Source organism: Tremella mesenterica (genome assembly GCF_000271645.1).
Source record: "Tremella mesenterica DSM 1558 unplaced genomic scaffold TREMEscaffold_14, whole genome shotgun sequence".
Lineage (NCBI taxonomy): Eukaryota > Fungi > Basidiomycota > Tremellomycetes > Tremellales > Tremellaceae > Tremella > Tremella mesenterica.
In genome coordinates, this window is record NW_006711238.1 from 210188 (window position 1) to 227346 (window position 17159).

The 17159-nt window shown below is 44.5% G+C and overlaps 5 protein-coding genes across 5 annotated transcripts; 3 read left to right on the forward strand and 2 right to left on the reverse strand.

Moving 5' to 3' along the window:
• Window positions 1-17: 17 nt before the first annotated feature.
• Window positions 18-2573, forward strand: TREMEDRAFT_65338 (uncharacterized protein; the record flags this gene model as incomplete). The annotated part of the gene is made up of 1 exon (XM_007007522.1): window positions 18-2573. The coding sequence occupies one exon, from the start codon at window positions 18-20 to the stop codon at window positions 2571-2573; it is 2556 nt and encodes an 851-aa protein (XP_007007584.1).
• A 55-nt stretch (window positions 2574-2628) lies between these two features.
• TREMEDRAFT_74707 (uncharacterized protein) lies at window positions 2629-5046 on the reverse strand. Its single transcript, XM_007007588.1, has 5 exons — window positions 4822-5046; window positions 4493-4751; window positions 4255-4447; window positions 3354-3936; window positions 2629-2968 (listed from the first exon to the last, which is right to left on the reverse strand). The coding sequence occupies exons 1-5, from the start codon at window positions 4900-4902 to the stop codon at window positions 2750-2752; spliced, it is 1335 nt and encodes a 444-aa protein (XP_007007650.1). The 5' UTR covers window positions 4903-5046; the 3' UTR covers window positions 2629-2749.
• Window positions 5047-6226: 1180 nt separating this feature from the next.
• TREMEDRAFT_72353 (uncharacterized protein) lies at window positions 6227-7920 on the forward strand. The gene is made up of 6 exons (XM_007007589.1): window positions 6227-6372; window positions 6469-6487; window positions 6574-6619; window positions 6909-7009; window positions 7126-7294; window positions 7392-7920. Exons 1-6 carry the CDS (start codon window positions 6307-6309, stop codon window positions 7636-7638), a joined length of 648 nt encoding a protein of 215 aa, XP_007007651.1. The 5' UTR covers window positions 6227-6306; the 3' UTR covers window positions 7639-7920.
• Window positions 7921-8166: 246 nt separating this feature from the next.
• Window positions 8167-11571, forward strand: TREMEDRAFT_65341 (uncharacterized protein; the record flags this gene model as incomplete). Its single annotated transcript, XM_007007523.1, has 12 exons — window positions 8167-8280; window positions 8502-8689; window positions 8788-9040; window positions 9253-9472; window positions 9664-9846; window positions 9956-10042; window positions 10127-10213; window positions 10312-10521; window positions 10713-10852; window positions 11070-11184; window positions 11265-11344; window positions 11527-11571. The coding sequence occupies 12 exons, from the start codon at window positions 8167-8169 to the stop codon at window positions 11569-11571; spliced, it is 1722 nt and encodes a 573-aa protein (XP_007007585.1).
• Window positions 11572-13765: 2194 nt separating this feature from the next.
• TREMEDRAFT_34999 (uncharacterized protein) lies at window positions 13766-17096 on the reverse strand (the record flags this gene model as incomplete). Its single annotated transcript, XM_007007445.1, has 10 exons — window positions 13766-13887; window positions 14293-14462; window positions 14691-14831; window positions 14877-14947; window positions 15136-15428; window positions 15627-15847; window positions 16047-16246; window positions 16340-16448; window positions 16542-16648; window positions 16695-17096. 10 exons carry the CDS (start codon window positions 17094-17096, stop codon window positions 13766-13768), a joined length of 1836 nt encoding a protein of 611 aa, XP_007007507.1.
• Between the last annotated feature and the right edge of the window lie 63 nt (window positions 17097-17159).

Consider the following 17159-nt stretch of genomic DNA (forward strand, 5'->3'; position numbering starts at 1 on the left):
GACTTAGACCCGACGCAATGACGACCAACAACGACCACAACGCCAATGACTCTTTAACTTCCCTAAATGCCTTGCTCAGACGTACAGCCTCTTCCCAACCTCTCAACCTCTCGCAGTCGGATTTACAACTCATCCCTACATCTTTGTCAAGCTCGAACAGAGAAACCAAGTCCATCTCCCTCATTATCTTATCTAAATGGTCCAATCAATTCAACCCCAAATATGATAACTCCAAGGATCATGAGGAAACCCACCGACCCTCTTCCCAAGATTTGATCCCAACCCTTCGACCATTTTTACTCTCCACATTCTCCGAAGACAGACCTCCAGAAGAATATATCCCTTTCACTTGTCTCATCTCTCATCTATACCCTCTTCACCCTGCAACATGTACCGACATACTCACCACTTCGACCTTCGAAAGTGAAGCCGGTAAAGAAGATGCTTTGAGCGTTTTACTCGAAGCTGCCGAATTACCCTCTTCCCTTCAACTCGCATTAGCCGAAATGTTCGTCCATGCCACATCTACAAAATCGGGAAGAGAATTGATACGTTCCCGTGCATTGGATTGGTTAAAAGGAGGTATGACAATGGGATCTGAATTAGGAGTTTTATGTTCTGTATCACTTGCCAAATTATCAAGTGCTGATCGTGATATCCAACCCACTTCTACAACTACATCAACCGAATCGGATAATTTGGAAATTGACGATGTGGAGATATGTGAACGGATGATTTCTCTCATTCAATCTTCTCCTTCTTCTTCTTCCATCTTATCAGAAACATTAGAAGGTATCTCCATACTTTCTCTCAGACCTCATATCAAAAATCTCCTTTCTCACAATGATAAATTCCTCAAATCACTCATTTCTTTATCACCCATCCCAACGCCAAAAGGAGGTAGTTTGCCTCTTGTCCCTAGAGGTGAAATGAATAATGAGGTGAAATCTGATCTTGTGGATTCAGGTATTTGTTATGGTATCACTACCATTCTTGTCAATCTTACCAATCCAAAGAGGAATTTAACGGAAGAAGAAGAACAAATCAAAAAACTTCGTTCTATGGCAGTTGGGAAGAAAGTGGAACTGGAATTGGACCCAATGGTAGAAATGGAGATGGTTAAGGAAAGAACTAAGAAAGTGATTGATAATGGTGTTGTCAATGCTTTAAGTGGATTGATACGTGCAGAGAGTAAACTTGTAAAGGAAAATCTAGGAAGATTATGTTTGAATCTTGTGGAAGATGTAAAGAATAGAAGTTTGTTTTTGAAAGATGGAGGATATAAAGTTTTATCAAGTTTAATTAGGGATTTGATACCTCCTTCTTTGGTTGTTTACGATCCCAGTTTGGATTCTTCAACAAATACCAAAGCACAAGACTCTCAAGACAAGTCTACTTCCTTGACAAATGAATCCACTTTGAAAGATGAAGTAAACGAAAATGTTGGATTGACAAATACGAACCACGCAACTACGAAGATAGTTGAAAGTATTGAAGAAGAATATGATATAATACCAGCTATACAAGCAATGGCAAAGATGATAATAACAACACCACCTCAATTACTTTTCACTCCTCCTTATCAAACCACCTCCCTAGATGCTATTTCACCACTTTGTAGATTATTACTGGAATCAAATACGTTATTACAATTCGAATCTTTGATGGGATTAACGAATTTATCTTCCATTTCTACAGAACATTCAACAAGAATATTCTATTCTTTCGTATTTCCTTCTCATCCCTCCAAACCTTCTCATTCCTCTTCTCTCCCATCCTTATCTCAAAATGATCCCCCTTCTTCTGATCAAATCCAAAGGAAAAACTCCACGAACTATTCGTCGGCAAGACAGAATGGAAGTGGGAAAGAGAGCAGCGGAATGTTTTCATCCCCAGTCACACCAACTCGAATCCTTACGAAGATAGAAGAATTAACGATCGACCATAATACCCTCATCCGTAGAGCGGCAACACAACTCGTATGTAATTTAGTTTCATGTGAAAAAGCCTTTGAAGCGTGGAGTGGGGAAGATGGTAATTTTAGGTCAAAAGAGAGATTGAACATTTTGGCAGTTTTGAGTAATGGGGATGATTTATCAACGAGATTAGCTGCGGGAGGAGCATTGGCGATATTGACAGAATCGAGGGAAACGTGTAAGAGGTTGTTAGTGATGAATGGGAGGAATATTTGGGAGAGAGTGTGGGAAATGATGGGGTTGGAGTATGAAGAGGATGGTTTTGACTCTACTACGGAGATGGAAGTGGGTATCGAAAATCCGAACGAAAATCGCGAAGGAAACAAGACTGAGAAAGGAGAGAAGGAGAAGGAGAAGGAGAGGGAGAGGGAGAATGAGCAAGATGAGGGTTTGATATTGAGAGCAATAGTGATCATTTTGAATTTACTCAATCACGTCGTATCTCTTTCAATGAAAGAACAGAACGAACAAATTACCCAAATCAGAAAAACAAGAATGGAAGATATTCTGAAAAAGTTGATGAGTGAGAAAACGGGAGATATCTCGGATTCTGCTCAAGAAGCTCTGAACATCTTGGGACGGTTAGGAAGTACGTAAGATCGATTTGAACATCACGAGCAGTTGAAGTCGTTTCATACATGGCGTGTTGGCATAGATGATTTCAGATGCATATGATGATGTACTCTATTGGTTTGTAAAACGAAGCAAGAGTTGGTTTGAGTGAAATAAGCTGGAAATATAAAGGGTCGTACGTAGGGTAGGGTAGGGTAGATTCAAAGAGTAGGATCAAATGGTATCCATCCTTTACATTTAAAACTTTGACACATACATTTAACTCTTTTATCCATTTCTCCAAGTTTGTACGAAGAAACGGGAGTGTTGCTCGGATGGGAGGAGGGTATGGAGGAAGTGGGAGGGACTAAGGGAGTGGTAGAAGATGCAGAAGAATAATCGAAGGTTAATTGTTCTCCTGGTTGAATATCACGTCGTGTCTACATTATTCAGCTCTTGAGAAATTGATAGGTTGACGTCGAGTCATAATGAGATTGAAATTCTTTTGACATGATTGAGGAATAATTAAGCTTTCAAGTTTTGACATGGAGAGTGGGAGAATAATAAGATAGATATCGAGCCAGTTGAATACTATCAAGACTTGGTTTGGAGGTAAATGAAATAATCTTCCCCTTCATAGCGTGATGAGGGACGATAGGAAAAGACGATAGGAAAAGACAATAAGATAATGGATGATAATGATATCATATTGCATATCTAAATGATGAAGAATAACCCAAAAAAAAGAAAAAGAAAAGAAAGAAAAAATCATCATTGTAAAGATCATATGAATTGAACAAGTGATGAGATCCAAGATAAACTCACATATACTCCAGCTCTTGGCCAAACATTCCCTGAACCCCAAAAAACAATCTCAATGATACAATTTGGATCACAAGAATGGTTCATATATCTTGAAACGTTTCCTATACGTCTAGGATCTATGTGCCAAGTTTGGTTCGGAAGTCGGATTGATAGTATGTAATTGTCGTTAGTCATCGTTGGTGTTTCATTCAGAGATGATATGGTTCTTCCTTGGGATAATGTCGTTTCTTCTTGAGACAGAGTGGTTTCGTTCAAATCACCCTTTGTTGGGAGTTCGTCGACTAGAATATCCAGGATATCGAGTGACGCTTGGGAGGTCTCAGGACATCTGTAGGAGGTAGAATGTGTACGTGATGCCCAACGAGTATGAGCTTGAAGAGATGTCAAATATTCTCCTGCGTATAGAGCTATAAAAGTACCTTTTGGTAAGATTTGAGATACCGAGTCGAGTCGGTTCACAGGATCGATCAACTTTACAGAGTCGGAGGGTGATGTGTTATTTATCGTGGATGAGAGATGAACTTTTGGAGTGTAGAATAATCCTAGACCTTGTGTAGGGGTAGGTTGGACGGATAGTTTGGTTCTGAAAGTCAGTCTGACGAATCACTTTATTTCCCGACTCCGTCTTTCGTTGATATCTTGTCTAATCTGTGATCATGACAACTCTTGTCAAGTATCTGGAGAGTCAAGTGGCAATTGGACAGGTGCACATCAACGTTCCACGTTCTCCTCCTCTTCTTCCTGGGTCAAAACTTTGATCGACCACCAAAGCCCCAATTTGAATTCCGATGCAACAATCCCTTCACCCCCACCTCAAACTCTTCCTCGCATACACTGTTTTCTTTCCCGTCGACCTCATATATCTTGATCTGTGAGGAGTCATCAAGCAAAGTTGACTCACCTAACCCCTCGTTGACTGACCCGATTAGCACACCATTCCCCACATCCGCACTTAGGTCCACATTCCACCAACGGTAAATTGGGCGGTAGAGCGTCAAGCAATAATACCTGATCCCCTGGCAGCTCTTGCTTCGATAATATTCCATGCTTTCTCCCTACGCTTTGTAGCGACGTAGGAGTAGAATAAAAGTTACCTAAACCTTATCAGTAGACGATGTACAAGTCATAAAATGACCTACCGAATGAAGACACACAATCACATTGGGATGAACTTGTACATGTCCATTCTCCTCTCGAATGACAATCACATGATATGCTCTCTTCTCCTTCTTCGTAGTCTACAACGTCTTCCTCATCTTCATTACTCCTTACTACTTGGTCTTGCGATACTTGTACTGTCCATTCTCTGTCACCTTCGACGGTAAGTTCACTGCTGTCAGGTGGACAATCAACCTCCGTAAGGGGTGTCCCATTTGGTAAAACAGAATCCGTCACATACTATTCATCAGTCCATACCCCATGTGTATGACCAGATTGGTTCTTCGTGGTGCATTAGACGACGACTGACCTGGACAAAGTCACCCAATCCCCCATACAACGGAATGGGCACAGTCTCTCCACCAGCGGAAATGTCGGGATAGACCGGCATGAAGACGGCCACGTGTGAGACAGATTTGGACACCGCCCTGAGGGCATCGCAGGGTCTTTTTTGAATCGGGCGCCGGGGCGTTGACGAGTGGGTGATTCAGTAGTCACTGCGCCCCGCGAGTCGTGTATAATGAGGATGGTGCTGTGCTGGGTAATTGAGAAGACAAGAAGAAAGTGGTGGTAGTGTGGTCGCGAGGTTGAGTTGTTGGAATACTACTGGTCTTGGATGGACAGTGCGTGGGTGGTTGAGTCGGGTGGACGACCTCCACTTTTAGGCACGGTGTGGGAAGAGCAGTATCAGTGGGGTGAGGACTGAGGAGTGACGCGTGAAGACGCGACGACGTGGTTGAAGATCGTCCGATGGTGATGACGAGTTCTTTGTCCGAGCTGGCTGCCGGCTGCATCGAGGAATGAGGCAAGGGCAAAGCGCACAGCGAACCGAACTTCGCGCACGACACGAAATCTCTTCACGCACGACAAAATCACGTGACTAGCCGTTAGGCATGCCGCAGAATCAAGTTAGGCGTCTCAAACCACGTGGCTTCTTGTGCACAGATCGCCCTTCCACTTTTCTCATACTTTCAAGTAATATCAATTAACTTCATCACTTTCTGCAACTTACAGGAGATAAGCTATGATATTGAGACACTGACCATCGTTCTCAGGACCCTCGATAATCCCCATTGAATACCTTCCAGTCAGTATAGGCTCTGAGGCGGCCGGAAATTCATGGGGAGAAGGGGTGGAAGGGAGATCAGTTTATCTCGGTCAGTTCTTGACCTTTGAGCCTGAAACTTTTACTGACCAATAGAGGGGGACGATCTCTACATGTCCGTGTAAAAACCAGGATCTTTCTATGCATAGATCATGGAGTAGGTTAGCAACTCTGGCCACAGGACAATTGGGGAGGGGGGGAGGACGGAAGGGTGTCCCTGCGTGCGCCTAACGTCTCTGTGCTGCATGCCTAACGCTTTATCACGTGATTTTGTCGTGCGTGAAGAGATTTCGTGTCGTGCGCGAAGTTCGGTTCCGCACAGCGTCCAAGCTTTCAGTTCCTATCCATTGTGCGTCAAGGAACAACAAGGTTGACTTGGCCGATGCGCAGTCAGTACATAATTCCCTTAGTGAACCATTAACAGAGTTTGAGGCTTGTGTGTGGCAATTGCTAGAATGAACCGTGCACCGTGAACCGCGCACCGCACAGATCCCTTTGTCCCTAACCGCCCCCCTTGCCTCGTTCCCGTTTCCTTCCCACACTCTATTCTTCCCCCCCCCCCGTGGCCCGTGGCCCGTGTCTCACTACTACTACTTACTTATCCCTTTCTTCTTCTTCTCTTCATCATCACTCTTTCTCTCTTCACTACCACCACTTCATCCTTCATTATCCACAGACATCACCATCGAAATGTTCGCGAAACTCTCTTTGCTCGCTCTCTTAGGCTCAGCCTTGGCTCAGAGTATCAACACGCCCGTGAGTTGACTCATCTGTTGGAAAGTCGCCCAACCTTCCTTTGTCTATCAACAATAACAATGACAACAACAACCGCAGAATCATGCTGACTTTCAGCCTTCTCTCGTGGAGTGTCGTGAGTCCAATCACTTGTCACCCTCGTCGATGACTGCCTCTCACTTGTATCTACAATACATCAGTAGAAGACTGACCGATGAATAGAACCCGCAGCACTCACGTTCTCCGGTGGTAGTGCTCCATACATCATGTGAGTATCGACCGGTTCATATCATCCAACCCCTCCCCTTCTTCATATGACCTCTTTACTCCTTGTATCCCTCTTTCGTCCTGACTTTTGCGGTCTATCTCCCAAAGCTTTTTCACCGATTCTGACGTTTGCGGGTAGTGTTAGCTACTTAGGCTCGGGTGGCAACCTGAACCTTCTCCAGTTTATCGCAATGCTGTATACTCTGTCTTGTCTAGGCAGCATTTCCTCCGTCCTTCACTCCCGCTGGTGCATCACCACTTTGATGAGAAGAAAAGTGGCTCACCCACAGCGCCGTCATACCTGGTGGCCAGGTCACCGCCGCCGCCATTGAGACCATCTCCTCGGATGCCACTTCGAGTCCCTTGACATGGACCGTCAATCTCGCCTCAGGTGAGCTTTTCTTCTATTCAATGACCACAATCTTTCCTATAGACGCCTCCACTCTCAGTCACATCGTCTCCGTATCATCAATGTCATCACACAAACCTCGATGCTGACTTTTGCAGGCACCAACATCACCCTCAAGATCACCGACTCGACCGGTTCCATTGGTTACTCGTCGCCTCTCGTCATTCAGTCCGGCGACAGTAGCTGTATCGGCCAGTCAGCCTCGGTTAGCAGTCCCGCCTCGGCTTCCGTCTCGTCCACCTCTGCGGCTTCAAGTGGTGCTTCCTCGTACGTCTATTTCACTTTACTCATTTTTACTTCATATGCTACCCTTCCTTTACTGACCCCTGATCAAATACGATATTGTCCTATCGCTAACATTCAGTGCGGCGTCCGTAGCATCCTCCGCAGCCCCAACTACTACATCTAAGAGCTCCGTCGCTGCCACCTCGGCACCTGCGAGCACCTCTTCCACCACCAGTTCTGTCAAGTCGACCTCCTCGACTCCCGTCTCGGCTGCTCCATCAGCCTCTGCCTCTGGTACTTCGGGCGCTATGGCTGCTTTTAAGATGGGTCCTCTCGTCCCTGCTATCGGAGCCTTGTTCGCCGGTGCAGCCGCTTTCCTCCTATAAGTTGATCAGCTCGAGGTTTCCATTCCTTTCGGTGATCCTCTTTATACTCGATGGACATGGAAATCTGCAAAAGTAGGAGGTTATGAAGACGATGATGGTGATGATTCACTCCTTGAACCCCAAAACGCTCGTGTGATGTGGCCGGATCTGATAAACGATTTTTTTACTCTGCGGATGCTTTGCTCTTTAATCTCATATAGTTACGAAGGGGAGGAACGAGGAGGGTGGATGGATGGACGATGTGATATATAGGTCTTGATGCAGAACGTTTCTTATCCATCGCGACGCTGTTGTTGGCATTGTACAAGATTGTAATGCTCCACCAGTGGTCAGTGGTCAGTGACCGGTGGACGATCACGATGCACCATGGCTCATGGACCACGCAGTGACCGGGTAATTAGTCGATTGGCATGGCATCTCCTATGAATAAAGGCAAACTATCTCTCTTCTGACCACCTTGTCGCATCTACTCACCTGTCACGAATCCACCATGAAGATACCATAAAACAAGGAACACCTTCTCTCAACATGCGTGTGTTCTGGCCTAAGAGTATACAAGTAGAGACCGGGGTGGTGATAGGATGGAAGACCCCCGATGCACTACTCTGCGTCATCACCATTGTCTCAGTGGTCCCACAAAGGGTATGTGTCTTCTTCATGTCTAACTCTCCACGATCTCCCAAGTCTGAAGCTATCTTCCTGCCCTCCTCCACCCTCTCGCCCCTTGTCTCGATCTTCCAATCGGGTGATGGCTTCTTCTCCTTTTAGTATCCCCGCCGCTTGAACTCTTTTTTTCCCCATGCTCCTTCTGCACTCCAGTCAGAAATCCAATCTTTCACTCAAAAGCTTGGCTGATAGAAAAGGTGGTAGATCATCTTCCCACCATATCTCACAAACCTGAAGTTTTAGGTGAAGTGTTGAATGACTCCGAAGCAGATGAAGATGAGACGAACGACAACTTCAAGAGTTCAGGACCACCCACTAAAAATGATTATAAATCTGGTGGAAGGTTGAAGATGAGGATAGGTAAAGATGGGCGGATCTCAACAAGGTCAGTTCTTAACTATGGTTTCAGACCTACTTGAATTTTTGTATGGCTTATTGATCAAATCGTCTGGTATTGAAGTGGGGGGTGGAGTTGATACATAGTGAACCAATCATAGTAGAAATGATCTGCTTTACCCCTCCTGATCCTACTCGTCTTCGATACCTTTCCCTTCGACCTCGAGGTATGTCAAATGGTAGAGGTGCTTCCGTGGACTTCTATGGAGGGTCTATTGCGAAAACGGTCCTCACGAAAGTGGAGAGGGAAGAGCAGCTTTGTAGGATGGAGATGGAGAAACAAGATGAATATGGTGTCGCTTCTCTTTCTTCAGGAGGGATTGAGAACATCATACCTTTGGTGAGTTCTTTCACGATACATGACACTACTCCTTCACCATGACAGATTCCTTATGGTTCGTCTTTCGATTCAACGTTGATAAATCTCTTTGAGCCAAGTCACTCATTTGGGAGAAAGCCCGGTTCTGGCTGAGCTGAGGAAGTTACCCTCCTGAATTTCCCTATCCATTAGCAAGGGGATTACAGGGATACGGAAGAGGACTGATGAGATAGTTGAATCGAACGTTTCTCGCTCAGAAAGAGATCCAAGCTTTGGACCATAATCGACCATCAGGGAAACCCTCCCGATTCCTCACTTTTGGCATGGAGTTACTTAGACCGGTACGATTGTCTATGTTACCTTTACGCATATTGGCAGGGTGGTTCGTCTTTCTGTCCGAGAGTAATATGCTGGGAAGGAAGTCCGGTTCGTTACGACAACATAGTGCTACTGGTGAGTTTCATCTCACCTCCTTATTCGAATTGTCAAATCCATGCTATCCCGCATCAGGAATTGTGCATTCACCCCGACCCCACTCAATCAATTTGACTCGGACCGTTCTGAGGAGAGGAGCAAAAGACCGACCTGGATCTCTAAGGTGAACTGGTGACGAAAGGATGAAAGATGAAGTTGACGATACCCAGTTGAACAGATTTGTTTAAGATTGGGACAACAATCATCTGCTTCTGAGAAGTTCAAACAGGCTATGAAGACTGACGTAGATGTGGGAGTGCGAAGTAGGGATTACATCGTGTATGGTTCCCTTCCCGACATGTTTCGGTTTCCGCTAACAGGAAAGATTTTGGAATATGATTTGGCTTATTCTAGTCAGTTTGCCATTATCTGCTTTTCCTGCTCCCGTCGATCATCCCGTCTTACTGGGGCAGTAGCTATACTAAATTCCGCCTCTTTTGGGTGATTTGTTGCTTATGGCAGAACGACTTAATTCTCGGATATACACTTCGCAATATGTTACTCCTCTCCAAACCAGTTCTCATAACCGCTATCCCCGCTCTCTTCCAAGTAAGTCCCCACTCGTCTTTCTGAATATAGCTAAGACATAGCAACACGGCATTCGAACCATCATCTCAATTCTGAAATGGCTAGACGATTGGCCTGTCGGTCTCAAATTAAACACTCCTCTGAGTAACTTTTTCTGTTCCACCTTCACTTCATTCATCAGTCAATGGGGAAGTGAGTGCATTTTCCTTCTATCCCTCCTTCACATCGACCAAGCACTAACAACCCTATCAAGTTAATCATGGGTACGAAAAGCATGGGCTAATGAGAAGATTTCCTCACACCTTTATTAATCGAATATACCGAGAAAACTGTGGATATCTTATCTTTAGGTTCTTTAGGAGGATTAACAATATCATCATGTATGATATCGGATTTACTCAAATTGTTGTTCGTTCATATGGAAGGATGTTATTGGTTCATGTCTAAATTATGTGGATGGCAAATTGAATCTTTATCAGGTTTATGGAATTTATTCAGAGGTCAGTTTATTGTTCCATTTTTATTTCATTCAAATATATACAACCTCGATCTTCCCTCTGTTTTGCTTTACCTCTATTAGGTTACGTCAAGAGACACAAATCATCACCAATTCTCCCGAGATAGATTATCGGAGAAGGGGGTATATGATAGATGTCATATAGAGGTAAGTGAAACAGAATTAACTTGATAGGAAAACGTTGGAACGTACTTCGACAAAGAACCGATTCTTACGCTTATGATATCGATCAACTGTTCCTTGGTTCTATGTTGTTTACGGTATCGGCTTTTTTATTTCCTACTGTTCTCACTTACTCTGCATTGTTTTTCACCGTAAGTCTTTACGTCTTTCCTATATTTCCTACCGTCCTCACTTCCTCTGCGTTGTTCTTCAACCCGAGTCTTGAGATCTTTGATATCATTTCCTACTGGTCTCTTCTATGCCCTATCATGCTCATTTCTGCTTTATTTGCGCTATATGTCCTCAGATGTTTAGATAAGAGTTTGATTGAATGAGAAGACTGTGTAGTGATGTGTTGCTGATTGTCAGATTCACCTGAGTTTGGTCGTCATACAAAAAGGGTTGAGTATGGCGGTATTGGCGTTGAATGCGTTCCCTTTATTCGAAGTCATGCTCAGTTTCAAAGAACCCAGTCGATTACCTGGTAAGTCATAATCTTCTCCGTCCACTCATTCCCTCTGGCCACACAATGTACTCAATGAGCGTATGAAGCTGATGAATCAGGAGGTATCACATTCGCCCTTCGACGACCAGTACCATCTCGGCGCTCTGAGGGATTAATTCTGCCTCATCTTGAACTGAAGGTTCGTATATTTCCCCTTCATCATGTGGCTCACTACCTTCCCTTTTGTCTTGCCGCGACAACAGCGACAACAACCACAATGAGAAAATCGAGCGGATTGCAAAACGCCAACGAGGGCGTCGCATCATCATGGTCGAAGGAAAGAGGGGATGCAGAGGTGATGAACGATCTGACTGATCTCAGAACGCTCCTAGATCTCTCAAAGATATCATCTTCCGTGCAAGCTAAACACGTCATGTTAATGAAGGGAAGAGTTTGCATCCGCATATACTGGCTTCTTCTGGCAAAATGAAAATGAACGAGTGGCGAGGTTGGAATGTGGACTGTGAAGAATGGGGAGAGACTCTACAAAACTCGATTTGTCAAAGGACGAACACAACGAACGACAGGTGCCATCGAGTTGACCTGCTCATTTCTTGCATCCGCAAGTGGCACCGCAGGAGCAGCTGAGTGTGAGTATCATACTTTCCCCCCTATCGATCTACAAAGCACTGGCAGGGGTGGGAGGTAGTGTCGCGGAGCGAGAGTGATTGGTTGATATCAGACTTTGATGGAATCGACACGACGATGGGGAGGGAGGAAGGGGCTACGAGGAGCTAAGCAGAAGCTATCGACTTACTTCTCGTTGCACGTAGAGCAAGTGCCATCACAGTTGTTGACGAGAGCCTAACTATCAGCGTGTGGTCTTTCCTCAATGACTATTTCCTCCAACGACAACACAGTGTTGATGGGCTCCTCCATCCCGCCACTTCTTTTCCACTCTAAACCCGCGCACGATAAGGTCATAGGGCTCGGGAAATCTCAAGAAGACTTACAGCAGTAGTAGAGTTCATCTTGAATGAAGGAAATCGGTCTGATTTGCGAGTTGTATTGAATTGAGCAATTGAAGTGGGAAAAAACAATCAGGTTGGTTGAAGAAGGAAGTGTTACCCCTGGAGACCCTTATATACCTTTTTTTTCTCCCTTTTCCCTCGGGACCTCGGTCGGACGATAGCCCCACTTGATGATTGATCTATAGACATACGAAGAATGATGATCAGGTTCTAACTCCGCAGTGGCCGATACAGCCGATCTCGAAACGTGTTTCTACCGCCTTTGGGGGATGAGGAAAGAACGATACAAGCGAAGTGTAAGGGGGGGAGAAGGAGAGAAGGTGTAATCACGAGGACCGTCGATTCGTTCGGCCGATTATTTTCGAAGGATGATGGTGCGTTAGGAAGCTTTAAAGATTGATGGTTGCTGATCGGTAGTATGGCGATTATGGCGACGTTTTCGAATTTTGAGGGAATTTATGATTGTCTAGGTTTTAGATCTGAATCGGAAGATGATCCATCTTTCAATTCACTGACGACTTCAAAATCCTCCTACTTTTCTTTTCGACTCGAATATGACCGACGCACTTTCACTAAACAAACTTAACTTTCCCATTGTCTATCTTCCAATACTGACATGAATATTGGACAGGAAATGACCAATGAGCTCTTTTCAAATGGGGGGTTTCATCACGTGAATCAATCAGAGATGATAAAAACGAGGGAGAAGATCATTCATCTTTTGATTTCTTGATCTTCAATCTCGATTGTATGATCAATGAGACGATGGATAGGTATGATTATCGTCCAATCTCGGAATTGAAACTCAAGATTCATAGGATGAAGACAAGGCCGTACGGTACGGTGGTAACGGGTAGAACCGGAAAGATTATACAACTAGTTAGTTTCGACCCACAGGACACAGGACAACGGACAAAGGTATTTCAAAGTGAGGAAAGACGGAAGAGTCGTCGAGATGATACGTACTGACCCACCCCACCGATCTGATTCATGATGGGATTTGAGTGTTTTTCCCTTCTGAGAGTCTGAATAGTTTAGGTCGAAATGGACGTTGATGGATAAGATCGTTTCTCTTGGCTTCCCGTCTTTGGTCGCTTAGTCGGTAGGTCGCATCATTGACGATCAACTCTCTCACATTTAGTTCAGGGGGGGGAGGGGGGGAAGGCAACTACGTGGGTTGTGGGGTTGATTCCTCATGGTTTGGATTAAGATCTATCACTGACCTTATAAGCTTATCTATGATAGATTCCCCTTCCTTCAAATCTTCTAGGCTATACCCCTGATTGCTGAGACGTAGGAGTGTCAAAGTGTACTTCCATCTCATATAAAACTCAATAACTTCTCACATCGATATGAGAAAGTACATAGCAGAATCAAAAACGTCAAGTCGAACACTTCCTCCTTTTCGTTCGTGCTGCGTGACAGTCTCTATACGATCATGCAGGCCAGGCAGGGTAGGTGTGAAGAACACTTAAAATGAGATATACATGGAATGAACTTTCCGATTGAACGTGATTTCTCAAACGGTTGTAAAAGATGAAAAATGCATGTTTGTTTCATATGTTATAGCTACAAATAAGTATATTGATTCACTCTTGAACCGTATCATTCCCACTCGTCTCTTCTTCAGGTCGTTTACGTATCCCATATTGATATCCTACATCTTTGGCCAGACCGACTTTACCTAATGAGACGAAAATGAGGCATGCGGCTGAATGTGAGAAAAGAGTTCCTCGACGCCCAGATGCCGGATGGATGGATGGATGGTGGAGCGTGGTTGGATGAGGTGGGGTGGGGTGGTGGGATTCATGGTCAGACGATCATTCACCCATTCTAGGGTCAAAAGTCTGAGAGTCTAAGGGGAATAGGTTTCACGATGATGTGGGGGGAATGGGATGAGATTGATTATTGCGGAGGGAACGATGAGAACGAAACGTGGTTTCTATCACTAGCTGATCTTGTGTGAGGCGGTGAATTTCTTATGGTCAAAAAGACAAGGAAAGGAAAGATGAGTCAAAAGGAATGATTTCAGTGTATCCACTTGGATGGTTGATTGTAAGATGACTCGATGGAAAAATGAAACGATGGGGGAAAACGGAAAAGAAAAGAGATTTACCGAAGAAACCCCATGCGGAGGAAAACCAAAACCCATCTCTTAATCCCGTTCGGAGACTACCGGTGATTTGAGCTCGATTGGATTGTACGAGTGAAACTATACATATTGAAGTAGGGATAGCGGTCTGAACGCCTGTTTGAAGTAATCCACCAGCGAGGGATTGTTCATGTCTATTCCGAATGAGCGTCATAACAAACTGTCAAACATATGGAGTCATTGCTGACACAGTTCGAGGTGGGATGTGTTCAGTCGAGGAATCGCAGTCAGATTTGAGGAGGATTGGTCGTGAGATTAGATAGAAAGATTGGATGTGGAAATGACTCTCTGGGGGAAAATGGATGTTTATTCTGATATAAATGTGGGTGTAGATGTGGATGGAGAAGATGAAGTTGACTTACTGTTCAACCAAATTAGCCATCAAGATAGACCCTACACCAGTCATCATATCCGTCGAATAAGGTAACAAAATTTGTGCCGGTAATTCCGCCGCCCAATAGGTCAGACCATCAGGTTCGACAGCATACAATAAGTTTGCCACGCTTTTCTGATCAGTGGAATTCTACGTAGAAAAAAAGAGGACATACCCTCCGAGGATAGCTCCTGTCATAAGTAAGTATGGAGCGCGAATTCTCGGTGCTAGGTACATGACGGCGGCCTACGTGTTTAGTATAAGCTATTTTCTCTCCGATTTCTTCTTCTCCTCTCATACGTTTTTCTCGTGTAAGGAGATCTAGAGATGAGATTGGTGCTGAGTGTCAAAAGGTCTAAGTCTTGGCATACCAAGCCAGTCTCACGACTTTTGAATGGGTCACAAGTGAGAGGAAAAAACACCGAATCACTCACCATTGCTATTATCCCACATAAAGTAGCAGGAATAACATGTATAGCATTCAATAAAGGTGAATAACCTTTATATTCTTGATAATAAACAGTAGCCATGAAAATCCATCCTGCCGTACAAGAGAAAGAACAGAAAGCGCAAACGATAATACTTGCGACTTTGTAATTATGTCTTGTCAAGAGAGATAATTTAAGAATTGGTTGTAGTATATGTGAAAGATGATGTTCCACGTGATGTTCCCAAAATCCAAAAGCGAGTAACATGAGGATGGATATACCGGTGCAAGCTGGAACGTCTGAATGTGAGTCATGCGTCTGACCTGGTCATGAATCCGCGATAGCTATAACTATGTCCACCAAATCGTATTGATTTAACTGAGAATTCTCTGCGACAATCTTGAGAGTGCGCAAGTTAGGAACGAGAGGTCGAGAAGCGGAATGAAGTGATAAACAAATCAGGACATAAAGCGTTGTAAATGAAAGAGTAAACTCACATGGTTCTGACCATCCCCGTTCTACTAGACCAGATTGAGTGATCGAGAATAAGAACAGAGCAATCCCTCCACCGATCAGAAAAGCACCAAACCAATCGATCGTCTTGATCCACCCAGGGGATAATGTTCGTTTAGGTTCCGGAGGGACGAAGAAGAAGACTAAGGTGAGGGGGACTAAAGCGAAACCCATGATGACTAAAAAGACGTATGACCAGCCGTGTCTGTCTGTCAGCAAACACTGCTATTCGACGACATCTTCATCATTTCCCACTCGTCTCAGGAAAATCTCACTCGAATCACAACCGAAACATCGTCTCTCCACAGCATTATCGTCCGGCATTTCCATTTCAAAATATAAATTGTACGATGAAAATGGTAGATTAGAGACGGACGTGGATCAAGGAGTAATGTCAAACTTACCTCCCTGCACTAGCCACGGCACCACCAATGATAAGACCCGTCGAACCTCCTACGGGTAATCCCATCCCCATGATTGAAAAGGCTATAGTCCTAGCTGGTTCTTCTCGGAATGTCGTACCCAAAATACCGAATGCTGCTGGGGAAGCGAGTGACATTCCGAATCCTCCTATACCACGAAGGACACAGATGGCTATTCTGACCTGACAATCAGCTAACATCCGAAAGACATACTCCCATGACAAGGGATCTTACCGAAAAGGCGAGAAATATGATATGCTGAAAAGGAAACTCACACGCATGAATTTCGTGATCAAAGAAGTTACAACCACTATGCTCAAGCCTACCATGAGTTGTATTCGTCGTCCAAACATATCTGCAAGTCGACCCGATATGAGGATACCACTACCGGTCAATTCGACGATCTACCCTCCGGATCGACTTACCAAGCGAAAGAAAGTCCCCATGCAGATGCCACCTCTCTATCAGCCAGAAGACAGTGATAGAGGAGTCAAGAGACTCACCCATTGAGCAGACAAAACGGATATACCAAGATCCTCTGCCAAAGAAGGAATCGACAGCATAACAGTGGATGTAGAAATCGTCTTTAATCTTAGCATTTCGTCTGTAAACAGAGAAGGGAAGACTCACAGAAGTGAAATTCGAAAAGAACATAGCAGCCCCGATTAGGATTAACCTATTCCTCGATAACTTGACCGAGGGAATCACTTCAGAATCTTTGGTTTCTACATTTTCTCCAACCTCTACATCCTTCTCTTTCTCTTGTATATCGGACAATGCACCATTCGATTTAGTCGACCCTTCTCGCTCCCCTGATCTCTTCTCATGTACGTCCTCATCGTAATCCAACTTGACGGATTGTCGCTCTGATCGGCTGTTTGTTCTAAGAGGGCGAGAAGCAGAATGCGATAATTCCAATTGCAGAGGGATGACCTCAGGAACGGCCGCTTCTATTGATAGTCTTCTACTAAGTCGTTCTATGCTTTCCCATCTACTCAGTGGAGACCCGATTGGTTGACTCGGACCTGACATATTGTGAATCGAGGAGATATCTGTTCTGTGTGGTAAACAGAAGAGGCAATGAACACCTCGTCA